The sequence below is a fragment of the Oncorhynchus mykiss genome, chromosome 10, assembly GCF_013265735.2.
Source record: "Oncorhynchus mykiss isolate Arlee chromosome 10, USDA_OmykA_1.1, whole genome shotgun sequence".
Taxonomy (NCBI): domain Eukaryota; kingdom Metazoa; phylum Chordata; class Actinopteri; order Salmoniformes; family Salmonidae; genus Oncorhynchus; species Oncorhynchus mykiss.
The window spans coordinates 22,854,254-22,876,449 of NC_048574.1; the positions used below are offsets into that span (position 1 = coordinate 22,854,254).

The 22,196-nt window shown below is 41.7% G+C and overlaps 2 protein-coding genes across 9 annotated transcripts in view; one reads left to right on the forward strand and one right to left on the reverse strand.

The window, feature by feature from the left end:
* Positions 1–14,129, forward strand: part of robo4 (roundabout, axon guidance receptor, homolog 4 (Drosophila)) — a 46,256-nt gene extending 32,127 nt beyond the window's left edge. For 4 of the 5 annotated variants that reach the window (XM_021617808.2, XM_021617807.2, XM_036989920.1 and 1 more), the window contains 10 exons: positions 36–207; positions 2,583–2,783; positions 4,479–4,521; positions 4,712–4,827; positions 5,396–5,695; positions 5,799–5,900; positions 6,221–6,353; positions 8,575–8,799; positions 9,099–9,480; positions 12,188–14,129. In XM_021617808.2, the coding sequence (XP_021473483.2) occupies positions 36–207; positions 2,583–2,783; positions 4,479–4,521; positions 4,712–4,827; positions 5,396–5,695; positions 5,799–5,900; positions 6,221–6,353; positions 8,575–8,799; positions 9,099–9,480; positions 12,188–12,688 (2,175 nt within the window). In that variant the 3' untranslated portion in view covers positions 12,689–14,129. The remainder of the gene's footprint in view (positions 1–35; positions 208–2,582; positions 2,784–4,478; positions 4,522–4,711; positions 4,828–5,395; positions 5,696–5,798; positions 5,901–6,220; positions 6,354–8,574; positions 8,800–9,098; positions 9,481–12,187) is intronic. The other variant, XM_021617810.2, reaches the window with a different exon arrangement.
* Positions 14,130–19,002: 4,873 nt separating this feature from the next.
* The window catches only part of LOC110533520 (roundabout homolog 3), a 242,088-nt gene continuing 238,894 nt past the window's right edge, over positions 19,003–22,196 (reverse strand). For all 4 annotated transcript variants that reach the window (XM_036989922.1, XM_036989921.1, XM_036989923.1 and 1 more), the window contains one exon: positions 19,003–19,798. In XM_036989922.1, the coding sequence (XP_036845817.1) occupies positions 19,787–19,798 (12 nt within the window). In that variant the 3' untranslated portion in view covers positions 19,003–19,786. The remainder of the gene's footprint in view (positions 19,799–22,196) is intronic.

Sequence of the window (22,196 nt, forward strand, 5' to 3'; positions counted from 1 at the left end):
TCTTTGAGCTCTGTGTGTGCGTTTGTCCTGTCCAGTTGTGGTGTGTGCAGTTGGAGGAGCAGCAGTACTTGAACTGGACAGTGGACAGTGGGACCCACAGTCTGGAAATAAACCCTCTGTACCCAGACAAAGAGTACTGGGTCCAGGTGGCAGCAGTCAACGGAGCTGGCGTCGGGGTGCAGAGTGACCCCCATAGACTGGTCATAGGTCAGTGACAACACACCACAGATATCTGTATGGTCAACCAAACACCACAGGGTTACAAAACCTTACATAAAACAAGACTACAATAGTAGATTTGTGCAATTTTGCAGTCCAGTTCATTGAAAGCATCAATGTGGGTTGGAAGGTTTGAAGATTAATGAAACAGATGTGTATAACACTGCATGTGTTAGTGTCAGTAGTGAAAAAACAACCCAATTGTCATACTTGAGTAAAAGTAAAGATACATTTATAGAAAATTACTCAAGTGAAAGTCACCCAGCAAAATACTACTTGAGTAAAAATCTAAAAGTATTTGGTTTTAAATATACTTAAATATTAAATGTCAATGTAATTGATCAAATATACTTAAGTATCAAAAGTAAATGTATAAATCATTTCACAATTAAGTAAACCAGACGGCACGATTTTCTTGTTTTTTAAATTTCCGGATAACCAGGGGCACACTCCTCCACTCAGACATAATTTGCAAACAAAGCATTTGTGTTTAGTGTTTAGTCTACCAGATCAGAGGTAGTAGGGAGGACCAGGGATGTTCTCTTGAGAAGTGCATGAATTGGACCGTTTTCCTGTCCTGCTAATCATTCGAAATGTAAAGAGTACTTTTGTGTTTCAGGGAAAATGTATGGAGTAAAAAGTACATTATTTTCTTTAGGAATGTAGTGAAGTAAAAGTTGTCAAAATATAAATACCCCCCAAAACTATTTATTTTACTTTTACTTTATACGACTGGTTAGTGTTTATATAGATAAAGTAGGTACAATTCTGATATTTTGCCTAATTATTGACAAAAGATCTGATCTGATTGGTTAAAACACCACTACATGTAAAACATATCATAATTAGACTGCTTGTGTAAATGCAGCCTTTGCTGTACAGTGCCGTGAAAAAGTATTTGCCCCCGTTCTGATTTCTATTTTTGCAAATCTATGATACTGAATGTTATCAGATCTTCAACCAAAACCTAATATTAGATAAAGGCAACCTGAGTTGACAAATAACAACAACAAATGACTAGTGTAGCTGGAAACGGTTGATTAAAAAAAATTGAATATCTACATAGGCGTACAGAGGCCCATTATCCGCAACCATCACTCCTGTGTTCCAATGGCACGTTGTGTTAGTTAATCCAAGTTTATAATTTTAAAAGGCTAACTGATCATTAGAAAATCCTTTTACAATTATGTTAGCACAGCTGAAAACTGTTGTCCTGTTTAAAGAAGCAATAAAACTAACCTTCTTTAGACTAGTTGAGTATCTGGAGCATCAGAATTTGTGGGTTCGATTACAGGCTCAAAATGGCCAGAAACAAAGCACTTTCTTCTGAAACTCGTCAGTCTATTCTTGTTCTGAGAAATTAAGGCTATTCCAAGCGAGAAATTGCCAAGAAACTGAAGATCTCGTACAACGATGTGTACTACTCCCTTCACAGAACAGTGCAAACTGGCTCTAACTAGAATAGAAAGAGGAGTGGGAAGCCCCGGTGCATAACTGAGCAAGAGGACAAGTACATTAGAGTGTCTAGTTTGAGAAACAGACGCCTCACAAATCCTCAACTGGCAGCTTCATTAAATAGTACCCGCAAAACACCAGTCTCAACTTTAACAGTGAAGAGGCGACTCCGGGATGCTGTCCGGGAAGTTCCTCGGTCCAGTGTCTGTGTTCTTTTGCCCATCTTAATCTTTTTAATTTTTATTGGCCAGTCTGAGATACAGATTTTTCTTTGCAAAAGAACATAGAGCCGGGGTCCTTCTTGGCTGTGATTGGCAATGCTGGAATAAGAAGTGGACCACTATCTGTTAACCTCAATGACCTTAAATTCAGATTCATCCGTTGGACTGCCAGATGGTGAAGTGTGATTCATTACTTTAGAGAATGCATTTACACTGCTCCCGAGTCCAATGGCATTGAGCTTTACACGACTCCTGCCGATGCTTGGCATCGCACATGTTGATCTTAGGCTGGTGCGTAGCCGCGTTGCTTTCAGAGGCAGTTTGGAAATCGGTAGCGAGCGTTGCAAACCGAGGACTGACGATTCTACATGCTAAACACTTCAGCACTCGGCGGTCCCATTCTGTGAGCTTGTGTGGTCTACCACTTCGCTGCTTCCCCGTTGTTGCTCCTAAATGTTTCCACTTCACAATAACAGCACTGAAATAGCCAAATCCACTACTTTGGGTGGATTCGGGGTGTGTGTGTGTGTGTGCGCCCACATTGCCAATCATGTGTGTGATAGTGTTTCCCTCTTTCATATTCTCTGTCTCTGCCTTATTTTATTTCTGTCTGTCTCTTTTCCTCTCTCTGTGTTTTAATTATTTTATTTATGTCTTGTTTTTCTTTCCCTTCCCTCCCTCTTACAGACTCCCGGAGGTCCGGGGCCCCCCAGTCAGACAGCCCCAGTAGGGACCTGACTCGGGTTCTGGCTGTGCTGAGGAACCCTGTGTTCATCGGAAGCGTTGGCGCCCTCCTGTGTTGCATCCTAATGGTGATGGCCTTCTGCCTGTACCGCCGCCACACACGACCCGGCGACCACCTGGGACGAGGCCACGGCAAGGCTAAAGGTCTGTCTGGGCTAGAAGTGGGGGCTAGCTTATATGTTGTATCTTTAGCATAAGCTTAGCAAGGTTATCTTAGCATGGATATGTCATGCTATGCTAGTCAACTGTGTTGTAATGGCTACGTAATCAGCATCAGCTGCTAATCAGGTTTTAATGTTTGAGTGTTATTTGGCTAAAACAAGAGGGGTTGTAGCTACAGTGGGGAGAACAAGTATTTGATACACTGCCGATTTTGCAGGTCTTCCTACTTACAAAGCATGTAGAGGTCTGTAATTTTTTATCACAGGTACACTTCAACTGTGAGAGACGGAATCTAAAACAAAAATCCAGAAAATCACATTGTATGATTTTTAAGTAATTCATTTGACATGACATAAGTATTTGATCACCTACCAACCAGTAAGAATTCCGACTCTCACAGACCTTTGCTTTAAGAAGCCCTCCTGTTCTCCACTCATTACCTGTATTAACTGCACTTGTTTGAACTCGTTACCTGTATAAAAGACACCTGTCCACACACTCAATCAAACAGACTCCAACCTCTCCACAATGGCCAAGACCAGAGAGCTGTGTAAGGACATCAGGGATAACATTGTAGACCTGCACAAGGCTGGGATGGGCTACAGGACAATACGCAAGCAGCTTGGTGAGAAGGCAACAACTGTTGGCGCAATTATTTGAAAATGGAAGAAGTTCAAGATGACGGTCAAGCACCCTCGGTCTGGGGCTCCATGCAAGATCTCACCTCGTGGTCATCAATGATCATGAGGAAGGTGAGGGATCAGCCGAGAACTACACGGCAGGACCTGGTCAATAACATGAAGAGAGCTGGGACCACAGTCTCAAAGAAAACCATTAGTAACACACTACGCCGTCATGGATTAAAATCCTGCAGCGCACGCAAGGTCCCCCTGCTCAAGCCAGTGCATGTCCGTATTTTCCAGCGACAGCCCCGAAGCCTGAAGGATCTGGAAAAGGTCTGTATGGAGGAGTGGGCCAAAATCCCTGCTGCAGTGTGTGCAAACCTGATCAAGAACTACAGGAAACATATTATCTATGTAATTGCAAACACAGGTTTGTGTACCAAATATTAAGTTCTGCTTTTCCGATGTATCAAATACTTATGTCATGCAATAAAATGCAAATGAATTACTTAAAAATCATACAATGTGATTTTCTGGATTTTTGTGTACCTATGATAAAAATGACAGACCTCTACATGCTTTGTAAGTAGGAAACACTGCTGATTTTGCAGGTTATCAAATACTTGTTTTCCCCACTGTATATGATGTATAACTAGAGGTTTTACACCACAAGGTTGTATAGTAGCAGGCATGCTATTACTTACGTAGGTTGGTTTTTACGTTTGACTTTCTCATCATTCAAAGTAAATGCTATGTGAGAATTTATATTAAGGACACTTTAGCATCTATATCGTTGTAGTGATGCTATAATGATCTGGAAGCTTGTGCTATGGAAGCGTGTGCTTCTACATCTGCATTGCTTGCTGTTTGGGGTTTTAGGCTGGGTTTCTGTATAGCACTTTATGACACCAGCTGATGTGAAAAAGGCTTTATAAATACGATTGATTGATAGTGTTGAATGACAGGATTACCATTAACATCTCCAATGTTCCTGTATAAGCTGTGATACCTCATTGTGAAATAAACCAAGTGACTGTTACTCTGGGTTTTGCAGGTTTGTACAGGTTGGCCAGTGAGGACCTAATCATCAAACACCGGTAGGTAGAAGACCGTGTCGCTCATTGAAAAGGATTTCACTACTTTTTTGTTTTGTAAAGTGTATAATATGATCTGATCCACTGTATGTGCCTCCTAGTTTTGCCATTTTAACCATACGCAATACATGGGATTGACTGATTTACTGACTGATTGATTGATTGATTGATTGATTGTCCTGTGTCTCTGCAGAATGGCGGCCCCAGACTCACCATGGATCTCGGGTGCGTGGAGACCGGCCCAGAGTGGCGAGAAGTACCAGGGCATGTGGGCTCAGAGCCAGGAGAACCCCGGCTTCAGGAAAACCAGTGAGTTTTGCTCTACAGCTTGTCTAGAATCAGTTCATCCTACCACAGTTCTTAATGTAAGCATTATGAGTTGGATAAAAAGACTGGCCCTGGACCAGTTGATAATACAACACGGACCTCAGTTTGCCCTGTGTGCTAAAAGAGTAGGCTTTTAACATATATTTTTAGGTCTGAGGCTATCTTGCCTCCTCTGCTATTCATTATGGAAGCTCAGTGAACCACCTCTGCTATCTAAACAATACACTTGATCCATTCTGCCTCAGAATTTCTCCAATCTTAGATCGATAACTCAAAAATAATTCCAGCCACACAAGTAGATGCACAGCATTTAAATTCCACACAAGTGGATGCACAGCATTCAAAATCCACACAAGTGGATGCACAGCATTTAAAATCCACACAAGTGGATGCACAGCATTTAAAATCCACACAAGTAGATGCACAGCATTTAAAATCCACACAAGTGATGCACAGCATTTAAAATCCACACAAGTGGATGCTCAGCATTTAAGATCATTGAGGATAACAGATAGTGGTCCTCTTCTTATTCCATAATTGCCAATCACAGCCAAGAAGGACCCCGGCTCCCTGGACTCGGCTGTCCCCATCGTGCCCGACAGCTGCGGTGTCTATGGGACGTTCTACGTGGACCTGACGGGAAACAGCCTCAAGACCTTCAACAGCCCCACCCGATGCCCCAAGAGGCCCCACTGCCACACCACCTCCTCCTCACATTACTCCCAGCACGGCACAGAGGTGGTGCGTACCGCTGTCAAGACCATGCTGGTCAAGGATGGACAGGCCCTGCCCCCAGCCCAGCCCAAGATGGGCGTGCTCAAGGAGTCATGGGAGAAGAATTACAAACGAGGTGATAGTCAATGCGGCCTTCTTAAATGGTTTTGATGTCCTTGCTCTTTGTTAACATCAATCTGTAATTACTTTTGAATCACAGACTTTGTCTCCTCCCTCAGAGCTCCATGCAGAGAACAGCGCCCCCTTGGTGTCATCGAGGAGCCAGGCGCTGGCTGTGAGGGGAGTGCCTTACAAACAGAGGCTCAGCCATCTCCCATCAGGTATTGTACTGTACTGTCATCTTACACCACTCATACCCTAAAGGCTTTTAATGCTCAAGGACAATTAGAACCAGTGTTTTCACTGAACCCCAGGTATGTACGTTTTTGTTTTATCCCAGCACTAGCAAACCTGATTCAAGGGCTTGGAAATCAAGGGCTTGGAAATTAGCTGCTTATCTTAAATCAGGTGTGTTAGTGCAGGGCTAGAACAAATATGTGCACCCCCGAAGGTTCCCCCAGGAAAGGATGGTACAGAACCACTATCCTTGACAGTGTTGTTGTTGTGTTGACCTTGGTTCCTGTGTGTATTCTTCCTCCAGGTGGGCGCTCCCTGGCGTCGTCCCGCTTCCTGCACCACTCAGCCTCACTGCACTTGGTGGACATGCTCCCCACCCCACCCCCACTGCCCATGGACGACACCACTGACACACACAGCCTCACCTCAGAGGAAGGGTGAGGAACACACACACAGGCATGCATGTATACACAAACATAACCACACAGACACACACACATCCAAACAGAGACACACAGACATTGGCAAGACTCCCCAATCCTGCTCCCCCTCTCTCTGTGCCACTGTTCAAGACCTCCTGCCCCAGTCTCAAAACCAAGGCTACTTATGTTGACTAACACTTACCACACACTTACCACTTACCACACATGACACATGAGAGAATACTCATCAAACTGAGCTCAATAAATGTACCATCTGTTACATCTTTCATTGGCTGTAGCATTATATTAAAAACTCCCCTGTAGTGTGTTGATGATTGGCGCTCTCAGAGACATACTTCTGAACAATAACCAAGAATCAAAGGGTTCTTCCTTATGGACCTTGTATTTAGCCCCTTGAATCAATAAGACGAGTCATCTACACTACATCTGAGCACATATGAGCATCTATGAGCCGTGTGTTTCTCACGCTCTGCCACAGGGCTCCCTTGTTTACTTCCTTTTAACCTCTTCCTGACACCAATCTATTACAGTTTCTCCCATTCCCCACTCTCTAATGAGCCACTGCGCTCCGCTTCCCTCCGTTTCCTATGCCATTATAGTCAAACCGGATGGCCTGAACTGGTTTCATGTCTCCCGCTGGGGGAAATGATTGTACTTCCTCCCTGTTCTTAGCCTCGATGACAGGGCCTTGACACGGCTCATAGAACAGCAACCAACATGCGCCAATTTACATGACCATGAATGACATGTAACCACAGTTTTAACAAAGAAAACGTTTAAATTCGAGTTATAGTATATTCTCTTGCAAGGAATAGTACTATTATCACAAAATAAATGGGAATTTCTTGTAACTACAGACGTGGCCAAAAGTTTTGAGAATGATACACAAATATACATTTTCATAAAGTCTGCTGCCTCAGTGTCTTTAGATGTTTTTGTCAGATGATACTATGGAATACTGAAGTATAATTACAAGCATTTCATAAGTGTCAAAGGCTTTTATTGACAATTACATGAAGTTGATGCAAAGAGTCAATATTTGCAGTGTTGACCCTTCTTTGTCAAGACCTCTGCAATCCGCCCTGGCATGCTGTCAATTAACTTCTGGGCCACATCCTGACTGATGGCAGCCCATTCTTTTATACTCAATGCTTGGAGTTTGTCAGAATTTGTAGGTTTTTGTTTGTCCACCCGCCTCTTGAGGATTGACCACAAATTCTCAATGGGATTAAGGTCTGGGGAGTTTCCTGGCCATGGGCCCAAAATGTCGATGTTTTGTTCCCAGAGCCACTTAGTTATCACTTTTGCCTTATGGCAAGGTGCTCCATCATGCTGAAAAAGGCATTGTTTGTCACCAAACTGTTCCTGGATGGTTGGGAGAAGTTGATCTCGGAGGATGTGTTGGTACCATTCTTTATTTTTTTGCTGCCCTTCTTGACACCAGGCCATCCTCCAAAAGTCTTCGCCTCACTGTGCGTGCAGATGCACTCAGACCTGCCTGCTGCCATTCCTGAGCAAGCTCTGTACTGGTGGTGCCCTGATCCCGCAGCTGAATCAACTTTAGGAGATGGTCCTGGCGCTTGCTGAACTTTCTTGGGCACCCTGAAGCCTTCTTCACAACAATTGAACCACTCTTCCTGAAGTTCTTGATGATCCGATAAATGGTTGATTTAGGTGCAATCTTACTGGCAGCAATATCTTTGCCTGTGAATCCCTTTTTGTGCAAAGCAATGATGACGGCACGTGTTTCCTTACAGGTAACCATGGTTGACAGATCAAGAACAATAATTCAATAATAAGAGGGACTTAATAAGAGGGACTTTGCTATTCATTGCAATTCATCTGATTACTCTTCATAACACTCTGGAGTATATGCGAATTGCCATCATACAAACTGAGGCAGCAGACTTAGTGAAAATGTATATTTGTGTCATTCTCAACTTCTGGTAACGACTGTACAGTACATTTAGGCAACTAAGCACAAAGTATAAATACCTGCATGATTTTCTCATACACTAGGGTTTAATCTTTTGCTTATACCTAATATAAATAACTGCTAATATTTGGGCTTAAAGGCCCAATCTGTGATTTAGCCATTTTGTTCATTAATTTATGATTCACAAGTTGATTATTGAAGAATATAACTTATAAATGTCTCATGAATTTAGTCTGAATGATTGGAAATTACCTTCTGAGCTTTATTTGTCACACCTAGGTCCAGCAGGTCCACTAAACTGATGGTGGATGAAGGGTCTCACCAGTCTGTGTGTGCTGCGTCCGGTCTCCGTGGCCCCCCATCCAACACTACGGGCTTCCCCTCCTACAGCCGCCTGTCCACTGCCTCTTACTGCCTGTCATTAGACGAGGAGCAGGACACGACAATGACCTCACAGGAAGTCACCCAGTACCTGGAGCTCAGCCCCAAGGCCGAGAGGTGCAGGTAGGTTTGCCATGGAAACCAAGGGGTGGCAAATAGAGGAGGGTGAGAGGGTTACTGTCAGAGTTATTGAGGGGCTGTGCTTTGACACTATCTATTCTACTACATCGATTGATAAGGGCATTTAAAGACAACCAAAATTATTGTCAGTAATATTCAATATTTAAATAGCCAGTCTCTTTATTAGTAAAATAGTGTTGGATATTACAATAATGTTTGTTATTTTAGTACAGTATTGCTTTACTGGAATCAGTAGTTTTCACTTCATTCACCTCTCATCTTACCTCACTTCCTGTTTCCAGCACAATGCCGGAGAATCCTCCTTCCTCCTCCCTCTCCCGCCCTTTCTCCCCCACTCCCCCTTTGGGCTACATCTGTGGGCTCCTCCCCTCCGACCAACTGGAAGACAGGTTGACTGACGACCAGGAGTCCCAGCCAATGGGCTCTCGACGGGCCCGGCTCCAGAGCACACCCTTGTCGCTCTGCAGTGAATGGGAGGGCTCGCTGTGGAATGGCTGGGGGTCGGTGTCAGAAGGCAACATGGCTAACAGTGCCCGCACCAGCTTCATCAGCTCGTCGGACGGCTCATTCATGAACGATGTCAACTTTGCCGGCGTGCTGGCCACTGTGGCCGCAGAGTCCATGAGTGGAGCCTCTTTCTCAGGCAAGACTACTAGAGAAAATGTACTCACACATTAATTATATTTCATACTTTAACAGGTTACTTGAGATTGAGCTGTCTTGTCACCAACTACCACTAGGTGGTGAACTCATACCATACTGTACAATCCTAAAATGGTGCTTTGGAGTCAGATTTACAACAGATTCCTCTTTTACGTCTAGCCTCTATAGTTTGGTCATGATATATATTTTTTGGTGGATGCTACATCAGGGTTATGTTTATTCATTAATTGAACATTGTCTATAGTATTTAACAATGACTTTACAACTCATAAATGGAATTGTAGTTTATTCCCCCGGGTAAAGGAATTGAAAAGCAATTGACCACACGATCAGGTGTCACCAGTTTTCCTTTGTGCAGCTTATCGGCATGCTCTGTTTCCACTGGGGATGTAGCCTAGACTAGAGTTAAGCAGTGGTCTTGTATTCTGGGAGGACTACATGTGGGAAATGTCAGTGCTTGTGTGGCCATTGAGACTGACCTATGGGACAGATCGATGTGATTTAGGTGAGAGTGTATCTCAGACACACACAGTGGAGACTGTGTGTGTGTGCGTGTGCGTGCGCACGTATGTGAGGTAGGGGGTAAACTCAGGATTCAGGGGTGGCAACTGCCGATTACTTAGGAGCTCTCAGCAGATTGAAGGCGCTAGCGAGTAATCTTTCTCAGACTGTCATTTAATTAATCACTCTGTCCTTTCTCCAAATGTGCATACGGCAGATTCAACTTTATTCCATTTGCCCAATTGTTATTTTTAATACAGGAGTGTTGCCACAGTGAAAAAGAGTCCTGATTGTGCACTGTGCATTATACAAATTGGATTGCTGTGTGTGTGTGTGTGTGTGTGTGTGTGTGTGTGTGTGTGTCACCTTTCTGTTATCATATCTATTTTATCATGATGTCAGTTGTCATGTAATATCTCTCTGTATCATGGTATCAGTTGTTATATCACACTTTATCCTGGTATCAGTTGTTATATCTCTCTTTATCGTAGTGTCACTTGACATATCTCTGTATCATGGTATCAGTTGTCATATAGAGTACAGTCAAGTTTGGACACAACTATTTATTCAAGGTTTTTTCTTTATTTTTACTATTTTCTACAATGTAGAATAATAGTGAAGACATCAAAACTATGAAATAACATATATGGAATCATGTGGTAACCAAAAAAGTATTTTAAATATTTTATATTTTATATTTGAGATTTTTCAAAGTAGCCACCCTTTGCCATTACAACCTTGCAGACTCTTGGCATTCTCTCAACCAGCTTCATGAGGTAGTCACCTGGAATGCATTCAATTAACAGATATGCCTTGTTAAAAGTGTTAATGTTAATGTGTTTCAGCATATCAGTTGTGTTGTGACAAGGTAGGGGTGGTATACAGAAGATAGCCCTATTTGGTAAAAGAGCAAGTCCATATTATGGCAAGAACAGCTCAAATAAGCAAAGAGAAATGATAGTCCATCATTACTTTAAGACATGAAGGTCAGTCAATAGTGAAAATGTCAAGAACTTTGAAAGTTTCTTCAAGTGCAATCGCAAAAACCATCAAGCACTATGATGAAATTGGAGGACAGCCACAGGAAAGGAAGACCCAGAAGACTCTGCTGCAGAGGATACGTTAATTAGAGTTACCAGCCTCAGAAATTGCAGCCCAAATAAATGCTTCACACAGTTCAAGTAATAGACACATCTCAACATCAACTGTTCAGAGGAAACTGTGTGAATCAGGTCTTCATGGTCGAATTGCTGCAAAGATACCACCACTAAAGGACACCAATAAGAAGAAGACACTTGTTTGGGCCAAGAAACACAAGACCAGTGGGAATCTGTCCTAGATTTTTGGTTTCCAACCACTGTGTCTTTGTGAGATAGAGAGTAGGTGAACGGATGAGCTCCACATGTGTGGTTCCCATCGTGAAGCATGGAGGAGGAAGTGTGGGGGTGCTTTGCTGGTGACACTGTCAGTGATTTATTTACAGTTCAAGGCACACTTAACCAGCATGGCTACCACAGTTTTCTGCAGCGATACACCATCCCGTCTGGTTTGCACTTAGTGCCACTATCATTTGTTTTTCAACAGGACAATGACCCAAAACACGCCTCCAAGCTGTGTAATGGCTATTTGACCAAGAAGGAGAGTGATGGAGGGCTGCATCAGATGACCTGGCCTCCACAATCACCTGACCTCAACCCAAATGAGATGGTTTGGGATAAGTTGGACCACCGAGTAAAGGAAAAGCAGCCAACAAGTTCTCATGATATGTGGGAAGTCCTTCAAGATTGTTGGAAAAGCATTCCTCATGAAGCTGCTTGAGAGAATGCCAAGAGTGTGCGGAGCTGTCATCGAGGCAAAGGGTGGCTACTTTGAAGAATCTCAAATATAACATTTAATTTGTTGAACACTTTTTTGGTTACTACATGATTCCTTATGTGTTATTTCATAGTTTTGATGTCTTCACTATTTTTCTACAATGTAGAAAATAGTGAAAATAAAGAAAACCCTGGAATGAGTAGGTGTGTCCAAACTATCAGTTGTCATCTGTCTTTATCATGGTATCAGTTGTCATGTATCTCTTTATCATGGTATCATATATTTATTTGTATTATGGTATCATATATATCTCTCCACATGGTGTCTGCTGGTGCGTCATGGTATCATGCATCTGTGTGTGTGATAACTCTAGTTTTGTTCTCCTCTCCAGACTTCTCTACCCCGGCGTCGCCCCTCAGTGCCGTGTTCCCTCCGGCTCCAGATGAAGGAGCGGAGTGTTTCGGGGAGCTGGATCCCATGCCTGTTTGGGACTGGAGTACAACCTGGGTGGAGGAGATGGAGGCGCAGTACTGCGCCCAGTACACCTCCCAGGCAGATGCACCCCCCGCCTGCAACACCTGGGGGCATTGTCGTGCTGACCGTCACTGTGAGGACCGCCGAGCCACCGGAGGGGGTAGGGTTTGAGGACGAGGACGAGGACGAGGGTCAAGGACAACCTCACAGCGATGATTGGATTGATGATACGTTTTTTGTGAAGTCCATTTCAATGCCAAGACATGCCTTTAATTTACTCATGATTTGTAAAGTACTCATAGAAAATCAGGAGAAAAACTATGTAATTGTATGTTTCATCCATGAATTAGGAAGTGGCCTTTGTTTTCCTGTGAGTGGTTTACAACAAGTCATGAGTAGAAGATGTAATTGGGAATGAAATGATGTTGACCATTCAACCTCTCCCATCCAGACCACTATTAGACCACTATGTTTCCCACAATACCTCAGGGCAGTCTCTCCCATGAAAATAGAATTCCTAGAATAGGCATCTTCTATTTCTATGGATCCTCCTCCAATTTGTGTTCTCCATTTGTCCTAACCTGGGATTGTCTTTCCAAGAGTTTAACCACAGCCAGTCCCAAAAACAACTTTTAAAACGTTTGGAGTGTTATGATTTTAGTGGCACTATTACTGTAATGTAGTGCATTTAGTTTCTTCCAGAATCTTCCATGGGCCATGATCCTGCTGGTTAAAACAGACTGAACTGAACGCACAATGATGGGCGTAGCATTCAGTCTGGTTTAACCAGGCTATGATCCTACCATATTAGAGTGTATTGAAAACAACACAAGAGAATTTATACAGAACATTCACTGATCATTCATTTGCAATAGAATGTAAATATACGCGACTGATTTTATTTAATGAACCATGTGACTTTCCACTGTGAACCACTGTGACTTTCCAACCCATTTTCTGCCTCTTCTTTTTATCATCCTTTGTTCACAAAAGACGGTCTAAAGTTTTATCATGTTTTTCATTATTATTAAATGTGCTTTTGTCTCTATTGATTTTATAATGAGAGCTAAACATTTAAGTTGTTACACTATAATTTGGACGATGTAGTTGTGTTCTGTTTCAGATTTAGTTGAATTTCTCTTCCCTTTGACTTCAAGCTAAACACTAAGGGCTGAATCATGACTTCAGATGTGTGTGCAATTCTCCCTTTGACTTCAAGCTAAACATTAAGGGCTGAATCATGACTTCAGATGTGTGTGCAATTCTCCCTTTGACTTCAAGCTAAACATTAAGGGCTGAATCATGACTTCAGATGTGTGTGCAATTCTCCCTTTGACTTCAAGCTAAACACTAAGGGCTGAATCATGACTTCAGATGTGTGTGCAATTCTCCCTTTGACTTCAAGCTAAACATTAAGGGCTGAATCATGACTTCAGATGTGTGTGCAATTCTCCCTTTGACTTCAAGCTAAACATTAAGGGCTGAATCATGACTTCAGATGTGTGTGCATCACTCAACTTTTTCTCTCTCGCAATTCTCCCTTTGACATTAATACATGACTACATGACAAACACATTCCCATGTCAGAAGTTAGGATTTGTCCCTATGTACTTGTGTACCTAAATGAAATGTGTATACATTTAGCAATAAGTAGAATGTTTTTCTCATGATGTAACGCTCTTCCTTCTGTAAGAATGGGTTCAGTAGGACTGGACTAATGTGTATTATTGAAGAGGAGGAATAATTATTCATTTGATATAAATGTTTATGCATGACTTAATACTACTATTTGAAGCATAACTAACTAAGTGTCTTCTACTGTGGCCTTATTGAGATTAAAAACGTATACATTTCAGTCTGAACTTCTTTTTAGTAATTCATGTTTAATCCAGGAAGTCTTTCTCAAGTAGCAGTGGATATTAGCCTGTGTTTCATCCTTGCCTTTCTAAATTTGCCAGTTGTTTGGTAAGACAACCACAAGTTGGCTTAAGCAAAAACAGACCAGCCAACCAAGACAAATTAATTATATTTTGAGACTACCAATCGCATTCTGTGGATCAGGATGATCTCCCGCAAATATTTTGATACCAACTGGTATCCAACTCAAATGACATCCAGTTCAATCCTAATGTGACACTAAACCTTTAAATAAAATGTAATATTCAGTGGCATTTACAAAAGATTCTGTCCTTGTAATGTAGAGGATGTACAACAGGAGGGTTATATAATAATTTTAAAAATATTATTAAAACGAAAGGAAAATATCATCTTTGTCAATGTCTAACATTTTGGCCCCGCTGGTCTCAGATCACTGCTGATTGCTCTGTATTGCCTCTCCTCACATTTGGGTGTGTTTGTGTGTGTGTGTGTGTGTGTGTGTGTGTTAAGCTTTGGTCAATAGCTTCTTTGGCAAGGAAAGAGTTTGCTGCTTTAGTCTGTATTGAGTTGTTACTTAGTGTTAATCCCCATTTCCCACTACCACAAACAAACAAATTACATTACACAACAGTGTCTTCATCTTTCCTCATATGTGTAGGCTACACATCCAGAGGGATTAGCCTTCATATCACAGTGCTCACTACCCCACGGCCATATGCTCAGCACAAAAAGCTACCAGTCCCCACTCCACCCCCACACACACACACAAGCGTATGCACACACTTAATTCATGCACATTTGCACACACACACTCTTCCTCCCCCTACACACAAACACATGGTACCGCTGGGTTAGGCCTGTGCCAAAATGGCAGCTTTTTATAGCCTGTAGGTAATCCATTGGCCCGGACAGAGAACACAGAAACTGTGCCCCAATGTCAGCCGCAAAGCAGACCTGGGTTCAAATATAATGTGCAATCTTTTAAATACTTTGAGTGTTTGCTTTAGCCTGCCTCGAGTGTCAAATGTGCGAGTTGTATACATTTGGGAGTATTCTTTTGATTCCATTTCGCCATGCTTGCTCAAACACAGCTGCAGTATTTTAAATTATAAAAAATAAAAAAATTCAACCCAGGTCTGCTTTGATGCTTGTTTTGTACTTTTTATCTCACGTTCTTTCTGTTTTTATTTACATATCAATTTGAATGTCATAACTGCCATTTCACCAGAGGGATTAGGCATTTTTGGAGAAAAATTATATTATGCCATCTGTGTTTGGTCACTGCTTTCTCTAGAGAGTATAACTTTGAATGAGAGAGAAGTATCCAATGCTTCCTCATGTATTTGGACTTGGATGTCCAGTTAGATTTGACTGGATCGTTGGACAATAACATTCAGTGGCTCTGCTTGTACAGAATTTATGACAAGTAATTTTCTTACATCCCATGTCATGTATTGTCATGTTGTGTCTTTCTGTCCTTTCCTTTCACCCTGTCTCCCTCTGCTGGTCGTTTTAGGTTACCTTTTCTCCCCCGCTTTCCCCCAGCTGTTCCTTGTCTCCTCTGACTACCTCATCCACCCCTTTTCCCACCTGTTCCCTTTTTCCCTCTGATTAGGTCCCTATATCTCTCTCTGTTTCTGCTCCTGTCCTTGTCGGATTCTTGTTTGTTGTGTTTCATGCCTGAGCCAGACTATCGTCATGTTTGCTGTAACCTTGTCCTGTCCTGTCGGAATCTGCCGGTCTATCTGAGCCTACCACAGTTTGGTTATTAAAGAAGCTCTGTTTAAGTTAGTTCGCTTTTGGGTCCTCATTCACTCACCGTAACATCCCACCTCTCTGGTCTGAGAATGCTGCATATTAACTGAATATAATTACTATGTGTGTGTTTTTGTGGGATTCCTTGCTTTCAAAGCACACCCACAACCATCTGGGCAGAGGGAAAATTGCAATTAAAAGTTGTACACTGAACTGTGACAAATGTATTTACAGTTGCATGTTAGTGCAAGTGACAATGATTTAACTAACTGGAAATCAATGTGGCACACATGGGCAATCCATATCCACTCTGTATGTCTGTCAATACTATGTAACCAGCTCACCTCCATCACACAAACCCTCATACAGTTGAAGTCGGAGGTTTACCTACAGGTTAACCAAATAAATGTAAACTCAGTTTTTCACCATTTCTGACATTTAATCACAGTAACAATTCCCTTTCTTAGGTCAGTTAAGATCACCACTTTATTTTAAGAATGTGAAATGTCTGAATAATAGTAGAGAATGATTTATTTCAGCTTTTGTTTCTTTCATCACATTCCCAGTGCATCAGAAGTTTACATTCACTCAATTAGTATTTGGTAGCATTGCCTTTAAATTGTTTAACTTAGGTCAAACGTTTCAGGTAGCCTTCCACAAGCTTCCCACAATAAATTGGGTGAATTTTGCTTTAATATGGCGGTATTGGAGCAGTGACTTCTTTCTTGCTGAGCAGCCTTTCAGGGTTATGTCGATATAGGACTCGTTTTACTGTGGATATAGATACTTTTGTACCTGTTTCCTCCAGCATCTTCACAAGGTCCTTTGCTGTTGTTCTGGGATTGATTTGCACTTTTCGCACCAATGTTAATCTCTAGGAGACAGAACGCATCTCCTTCCTGAGCGGTATGACAGCTGCGTAGTCCCATGGTGTTTATACTTGCGTACTATTGTTTGTACAGATGAACGTGGTACCTTCAGACATTTGGAAATTTCTCCCAAAGATGAACCAGACTTGTGGAGGTCTACAATTCTTTTTTCTGAGGTCTTGGCTGATTTCTTTTGACTTTCCCATGATGTCAAGCAGAGAGGCACTGTGTTTGAAGGTAGGCCTTGAAATACATCCACAGGTACACCTCCAATTGACTCTAATTATGTCAATTAGCCTATCAGAAGCTTCTAAAGCCATGACATAATTTTCGGGAATTTTCCAAGCTGTTTAAAGGGGCAGTCAACTTAGTGTATGTTCACATCTGACCCACTGGAATTGTGGTATAGTGAATTATAAGCGAAATAATTTGTCTCTAAACAATTGTTGGAAAAATTAATTGTGTTATGCACAAGTAGATGTCCTAACCGACTTGCCAGAACTATAGTTTGTAAACAAGAAATTTGTGGAGTGGTTGAAAAACAAGTTTTAATGACTCCAACCTAAGTGTATGTTATTTTCCAATTTCCATCAACTGTAAATGTTTTTAATTTTACCTTCATTTAACTAGGCACGCCAGTTAAGAACAAATTCTTATTTTCAATCACAGCCTAGGAACAGTGGGTTAACTTCCTTCTTCAGGTGTAGAACGACAGATTTTTACCTTGTCAGCTTGGGAATTTGATCTTGCAACCTTTCGGTTACTAGTCCAACGCTCTAACCACTAGGCTACCTGCTGCCCTCTACCTGCTGCCCCCAACACTCAGTGCTGTATGATGGTGTCATATTGGGGGTGTTTGGTTGGTTGGTGGTGTTTCCTGTGCGTTGTGTGATCAGAGTCTATGGTGAATTGGTCAGACCCCATGGGAGCCTGCCTTCTGTGACCCAGATCTGGTCTGGACCAGATTAGACAGAAGGGTCCCTCCAGCTTCCTCTCGTCTCTTCTCCTTTCTCTACTCTTCTCTTGAAACATACTAACTCAACCAACTAATGTTCAATCCCCAAAAGTTTACATACATATTATTTTCTTCTGCTCACATTTCCTCTTGACTGCATACGGCTTTATTTGCGACCCATTTTGCATACAGACGTCTGCCTAAAAGTCAAAAGCATCCATCTCTTCTCTGCCATGCAATTAACATAGAAATTGGAATGTGACATGTTGCATGGGACAGGGGTTTTAATGACCCACCCAATCCCCAACTCCTCATCCTTCCATCTTGCTCTTTCTTTCTCGGGCTATTCTCTCTTTCTCTAGTGGGCGTTTCTGGCTTGACACTGGCCTAATGAATGAGCTGGATGATTAATGGCAACAGGGGAGAAATGGGGGGGGTTGAAGGCGGGAAAGGGGCCTTCCAGGATGCCATGAAGGTGGGAGATAAGTGGGGGTGAGGTTTGAGGGCGAGTCCTAAAGGCTCTTCCCTGTCTACAGTGTGTTGAGAGGACCTGTGAGCTAGTCTGTCAGCGATAGCTCAGTATATTTTGTTCTCAAGAGTCGATTCAGCGTTTAGGGATACATAAAGGTAGAAGTGCTTTATATCAGTCATACATCATTGTTTTGGGTAGTCTCTGTCGAGCTGAGCTATAATAGGTATATGAGTTGTTCTGAATATGTTAATTCGGAGACCTGTGTGTCTCCTGTCTTTGTTTGTGTTCCTTGTGACCTGACTTGCATAGTAGTGCATCCCAATTAACTACACAGAGAGCAGTCCCATTCCCACTCCCATTTGAATTACTCCTTGATCTGCAACATGCCTTGTTTTTCCAGGGCACAACAGTAGGCTACAGTACAGTACAAAGACAACACATCGTGCCCTTTTTCAGTTCACTGCTGGGGCACAATGAGAGTACTCCCAGGACACTATATTTTGTGTGTGTGTGTGTGGAACCTCAGGGTTGTGTGTGATGTCTCAGGTGGGCAGAGGAGAGGGTGCGTGTTATTTATTGCTCTGGATTAATGCCCCTCACACTGGGAATTGCATTCTTCTCCATGTAGAACCAACCAGGTGGAATGTACTGTGAATAGTCAGAGGCCTCAGGAAGAAAATAAAGAAAACATGACTTCAGCTAAGCTTTTACATTTTCATTTAACTTGGAAAGAAGTGGTGGGGGGGGGGGGGGGGTCGTACACAGTAAACTTATTTCTAGACATTCTTATGAAACATGACTTGTAAAGTCCAAAAAAGTTCCCAATTATTGTTCAACAAGTGTATTTTATTGTATTATTACAAAACAAAAAGACTACCAAAAAGTTAGTTGACAGAACAGATTATTTTGGTTCTTTTAACAGAATATGCAAGTCGTCGCACAATCGCAGCAACAGTCCTTCAAAAGTGATGGTTACAATCTTTTCACAACGTTGTCGGTCTGTCGGTTCACAACTAGCTTCCTCTGTAAAAAAATAAAATAAAACTTTGAAAATAATATTCTCATTGGACCACGGGCGATAGGGATCCAGAGAAGATAGGCAGAGTCGTCCTGAGTGGACGAGGACCCCTGCAGGTTCAGCTGTCCGGCCGGCTGCCTGACATGAACACACTTTGTGCTTCATATTTGTTGTTTCTCCACCACAACAAGTGTGCAATAGTCTTTATGCTTTCCGAACGGTATACAGTTCTACAAAATGACGTTGGCACATTCAAGACATTACCTTTTTATACATGTGTTTTTCCTTATAAATACAATATACTTTTTCTTTCCCTTTATCCAGAGCCCACGTAAAAACAGTACAGCAATGGCTATTTGCAAATGAATATGGGCCGAGCCCGAGAGTCATAAATAATCATAATAATAATATAAAACAATTTATGAAAATCTGTTCTTATTCCATTGTTCTTCAGAAAGTGATCTTCATTTATTTTCTGTTTGCTTTGATCGAAGAAAGAAAATGGGAGGCATCAAAGGAACGTCGAACGACAAAGGTGTTTTGTTTTCTGCGACTCTTCCGGTATCCACTTATCTCATTTCCTGCAACAGACAGACAGACGTGTCAAAATACGAATAAAAGGGGGAAAACGCAGAAATTATTATCTGCACATAACAGTAAGGAGCTCTCACAAAGCATGTCTCATAAATCAAAATGGTAGTCTACATCGCTAGTTTTGAAAACAACAACATGTATTTACTTGTCAATTTATTTTCAAAACAGAACCCATAACCAGATACAAAACTAAATGGCAGGAGCTTAAAAACCCTAAGGAGGTGGCTTTTAAGCAGTCATGGAAAAAGTACCCAATTGTCATACTTGAGTGAAAGTAAAGATTCTTTAATATAAAAAATAGTATTTGGTTTTAAATATCCTTAAGTATCAAAAGTAAATGTAATTGCTAAAATATACTTAAGTATCAAAAGTAAAAGTATGAATCATTTCAAATTCCTTATATTAAGCAAACCAGACTGCACTATTATCTTGTTATTTTAATTTACAGATAGGCATGTACACACTCAGACATAATTTACAAACAAAGCATGTGGGGTTTTGTGAGTCTGCCAGTAATTTGACCAGGGATGTTCTCTTGATAAGTGTGTAAATTGGATAATTTTCCTGTCCCGTTAAGTGTAAAAAAATAGTACTTTACTTTTGGGAGTCAGAGAAAATGTAGCACATAAATGTTCTTTAAAATGTTGTAAAGTAAATGCAAAAGTTGTAAAAAATATGAATGGTAAAATAAAGTACAGATACCCTGAAAAGCAGCTCAAGTAGTATGTTAAAGTATTTTTTATTTAAGTACTTTACTCAGCTGCTTTTAAGTATACACTTTTGGGAGAAAAGTGACCCACATTTTTACTAATAACCATCATAAAATGTTTCTAAACCAGGGCAAAACCCCTATTCAGCTCTATCTCACTGTAACCCAAACGCTAGTCAACCGCCCTATGGGAGCAGCTCTGGTTCGTCCTTCATGGATTACTTGACTCTGTAATCACCCGAGGGATTGGCTGTTAATCGAGGAAGTCAAGATCTGAGGGAGTCACACAAAACGTATCCCCCACTGGAGGGATAAAGAACAACTCCCTCCCCAATCACACAGATACCGCATTCAACCGCTCTGTCCAAGTGGAAACATAAGGCTCAGCACAATGACAGAAAGAGGGGTAACCCGCAACTGGCTCCCCAGTGAAACACACAGTCCCTCTATTGTAAGGCTCTCACTTTTATGTTCCTGGTGGAGCAAGAAGGGCAGTGGAGGTGAGGGGGGGGGGGGGGGCATCCCCCTCACTAGGGAGCCTGCAGGGAGTGCATATAAGCAACCATCACGCAGAGAAGTGTTCCCTCAGTAGTGCACTATAGAGGGAGAGTGGGGTATGGGGCTATCCTTGACATTATTATACACTGTGCAGGGGGTTTTGTGTTGTGTGTGTGTGTGTGTGCATGAGTGGATATTTTAATGGAGAATGATGAAGTATTTGTGAGTATGTGCACATATTTTTTTTATAGAGATACAATATATAGTATTTGTACTACACGCTTGACAAGGTTTGTCATTTTGCTCAGTTATCCCTTGTGTCAGCATTTCCATGTTAATGAATGATCATTTATGTATGACACTAGCACTGAACCATAGACAGTATAACCACCTCTCAGTTATGGACTGTTTTGTTCCGGCACCTATTTGGCTGGATCTGGTAATCCCCAGGAATTACAAAATTATTTTCACTTTTTGCAATGTAAAAATTGTCAAGCGATCAAAGTTCATTCGAGTTGTCTTTTCCTTAATTCTCCTGCCCCCACAAAAAAACGTGATATCAAAAAGTATATTTTCAGCCTGGGCCTAATATTCTAAGAGTTCATTTGGGTTGGGCCGGCCTGGGTTTATGGTTTGTGCAACATAGTAACCTATGTTTGAGACCAACGCGTGGCCATGGCTGTGTGAGATGCGCATCAGTATCTCTCAGATGACTAGAATGAGATGAACTTTTTATGATCTCTCTGCTCTGATAGACATGAGCCTGCAACTCTCATCTCTCCTGTGTTGCACTTCATCATGTATTTCCTAATAGAATCATAACCTCGTAAAGGGTCCTGGAGGAGCCTTTCGCCACCAGATAAATTGAAATAAATTTGCCAAAAGTATAGAATTACTGCTGTCTGTTCTGAAATAAATAAAATACTTCATAATAGCCTACTACACCATGAGAAGGCCTATAATTTAGCCACAGCACATCAATTGCTTCTTTTAAAAAAGTAGCCTAGCTGTTGAATGTAGCCCAATAACAAGGAATAGCCTACAGTCTGGAACGAGCGGCAAATCTGTCAGTGAAAAAACAGCATGCAGACAAAACAGGCCTTTCGCAATATTTCAAATAGATTTGAGGGAAAACACAGGTTGGAAAGCAAATGGCTCCTGCTGAAAAGAATATGCTG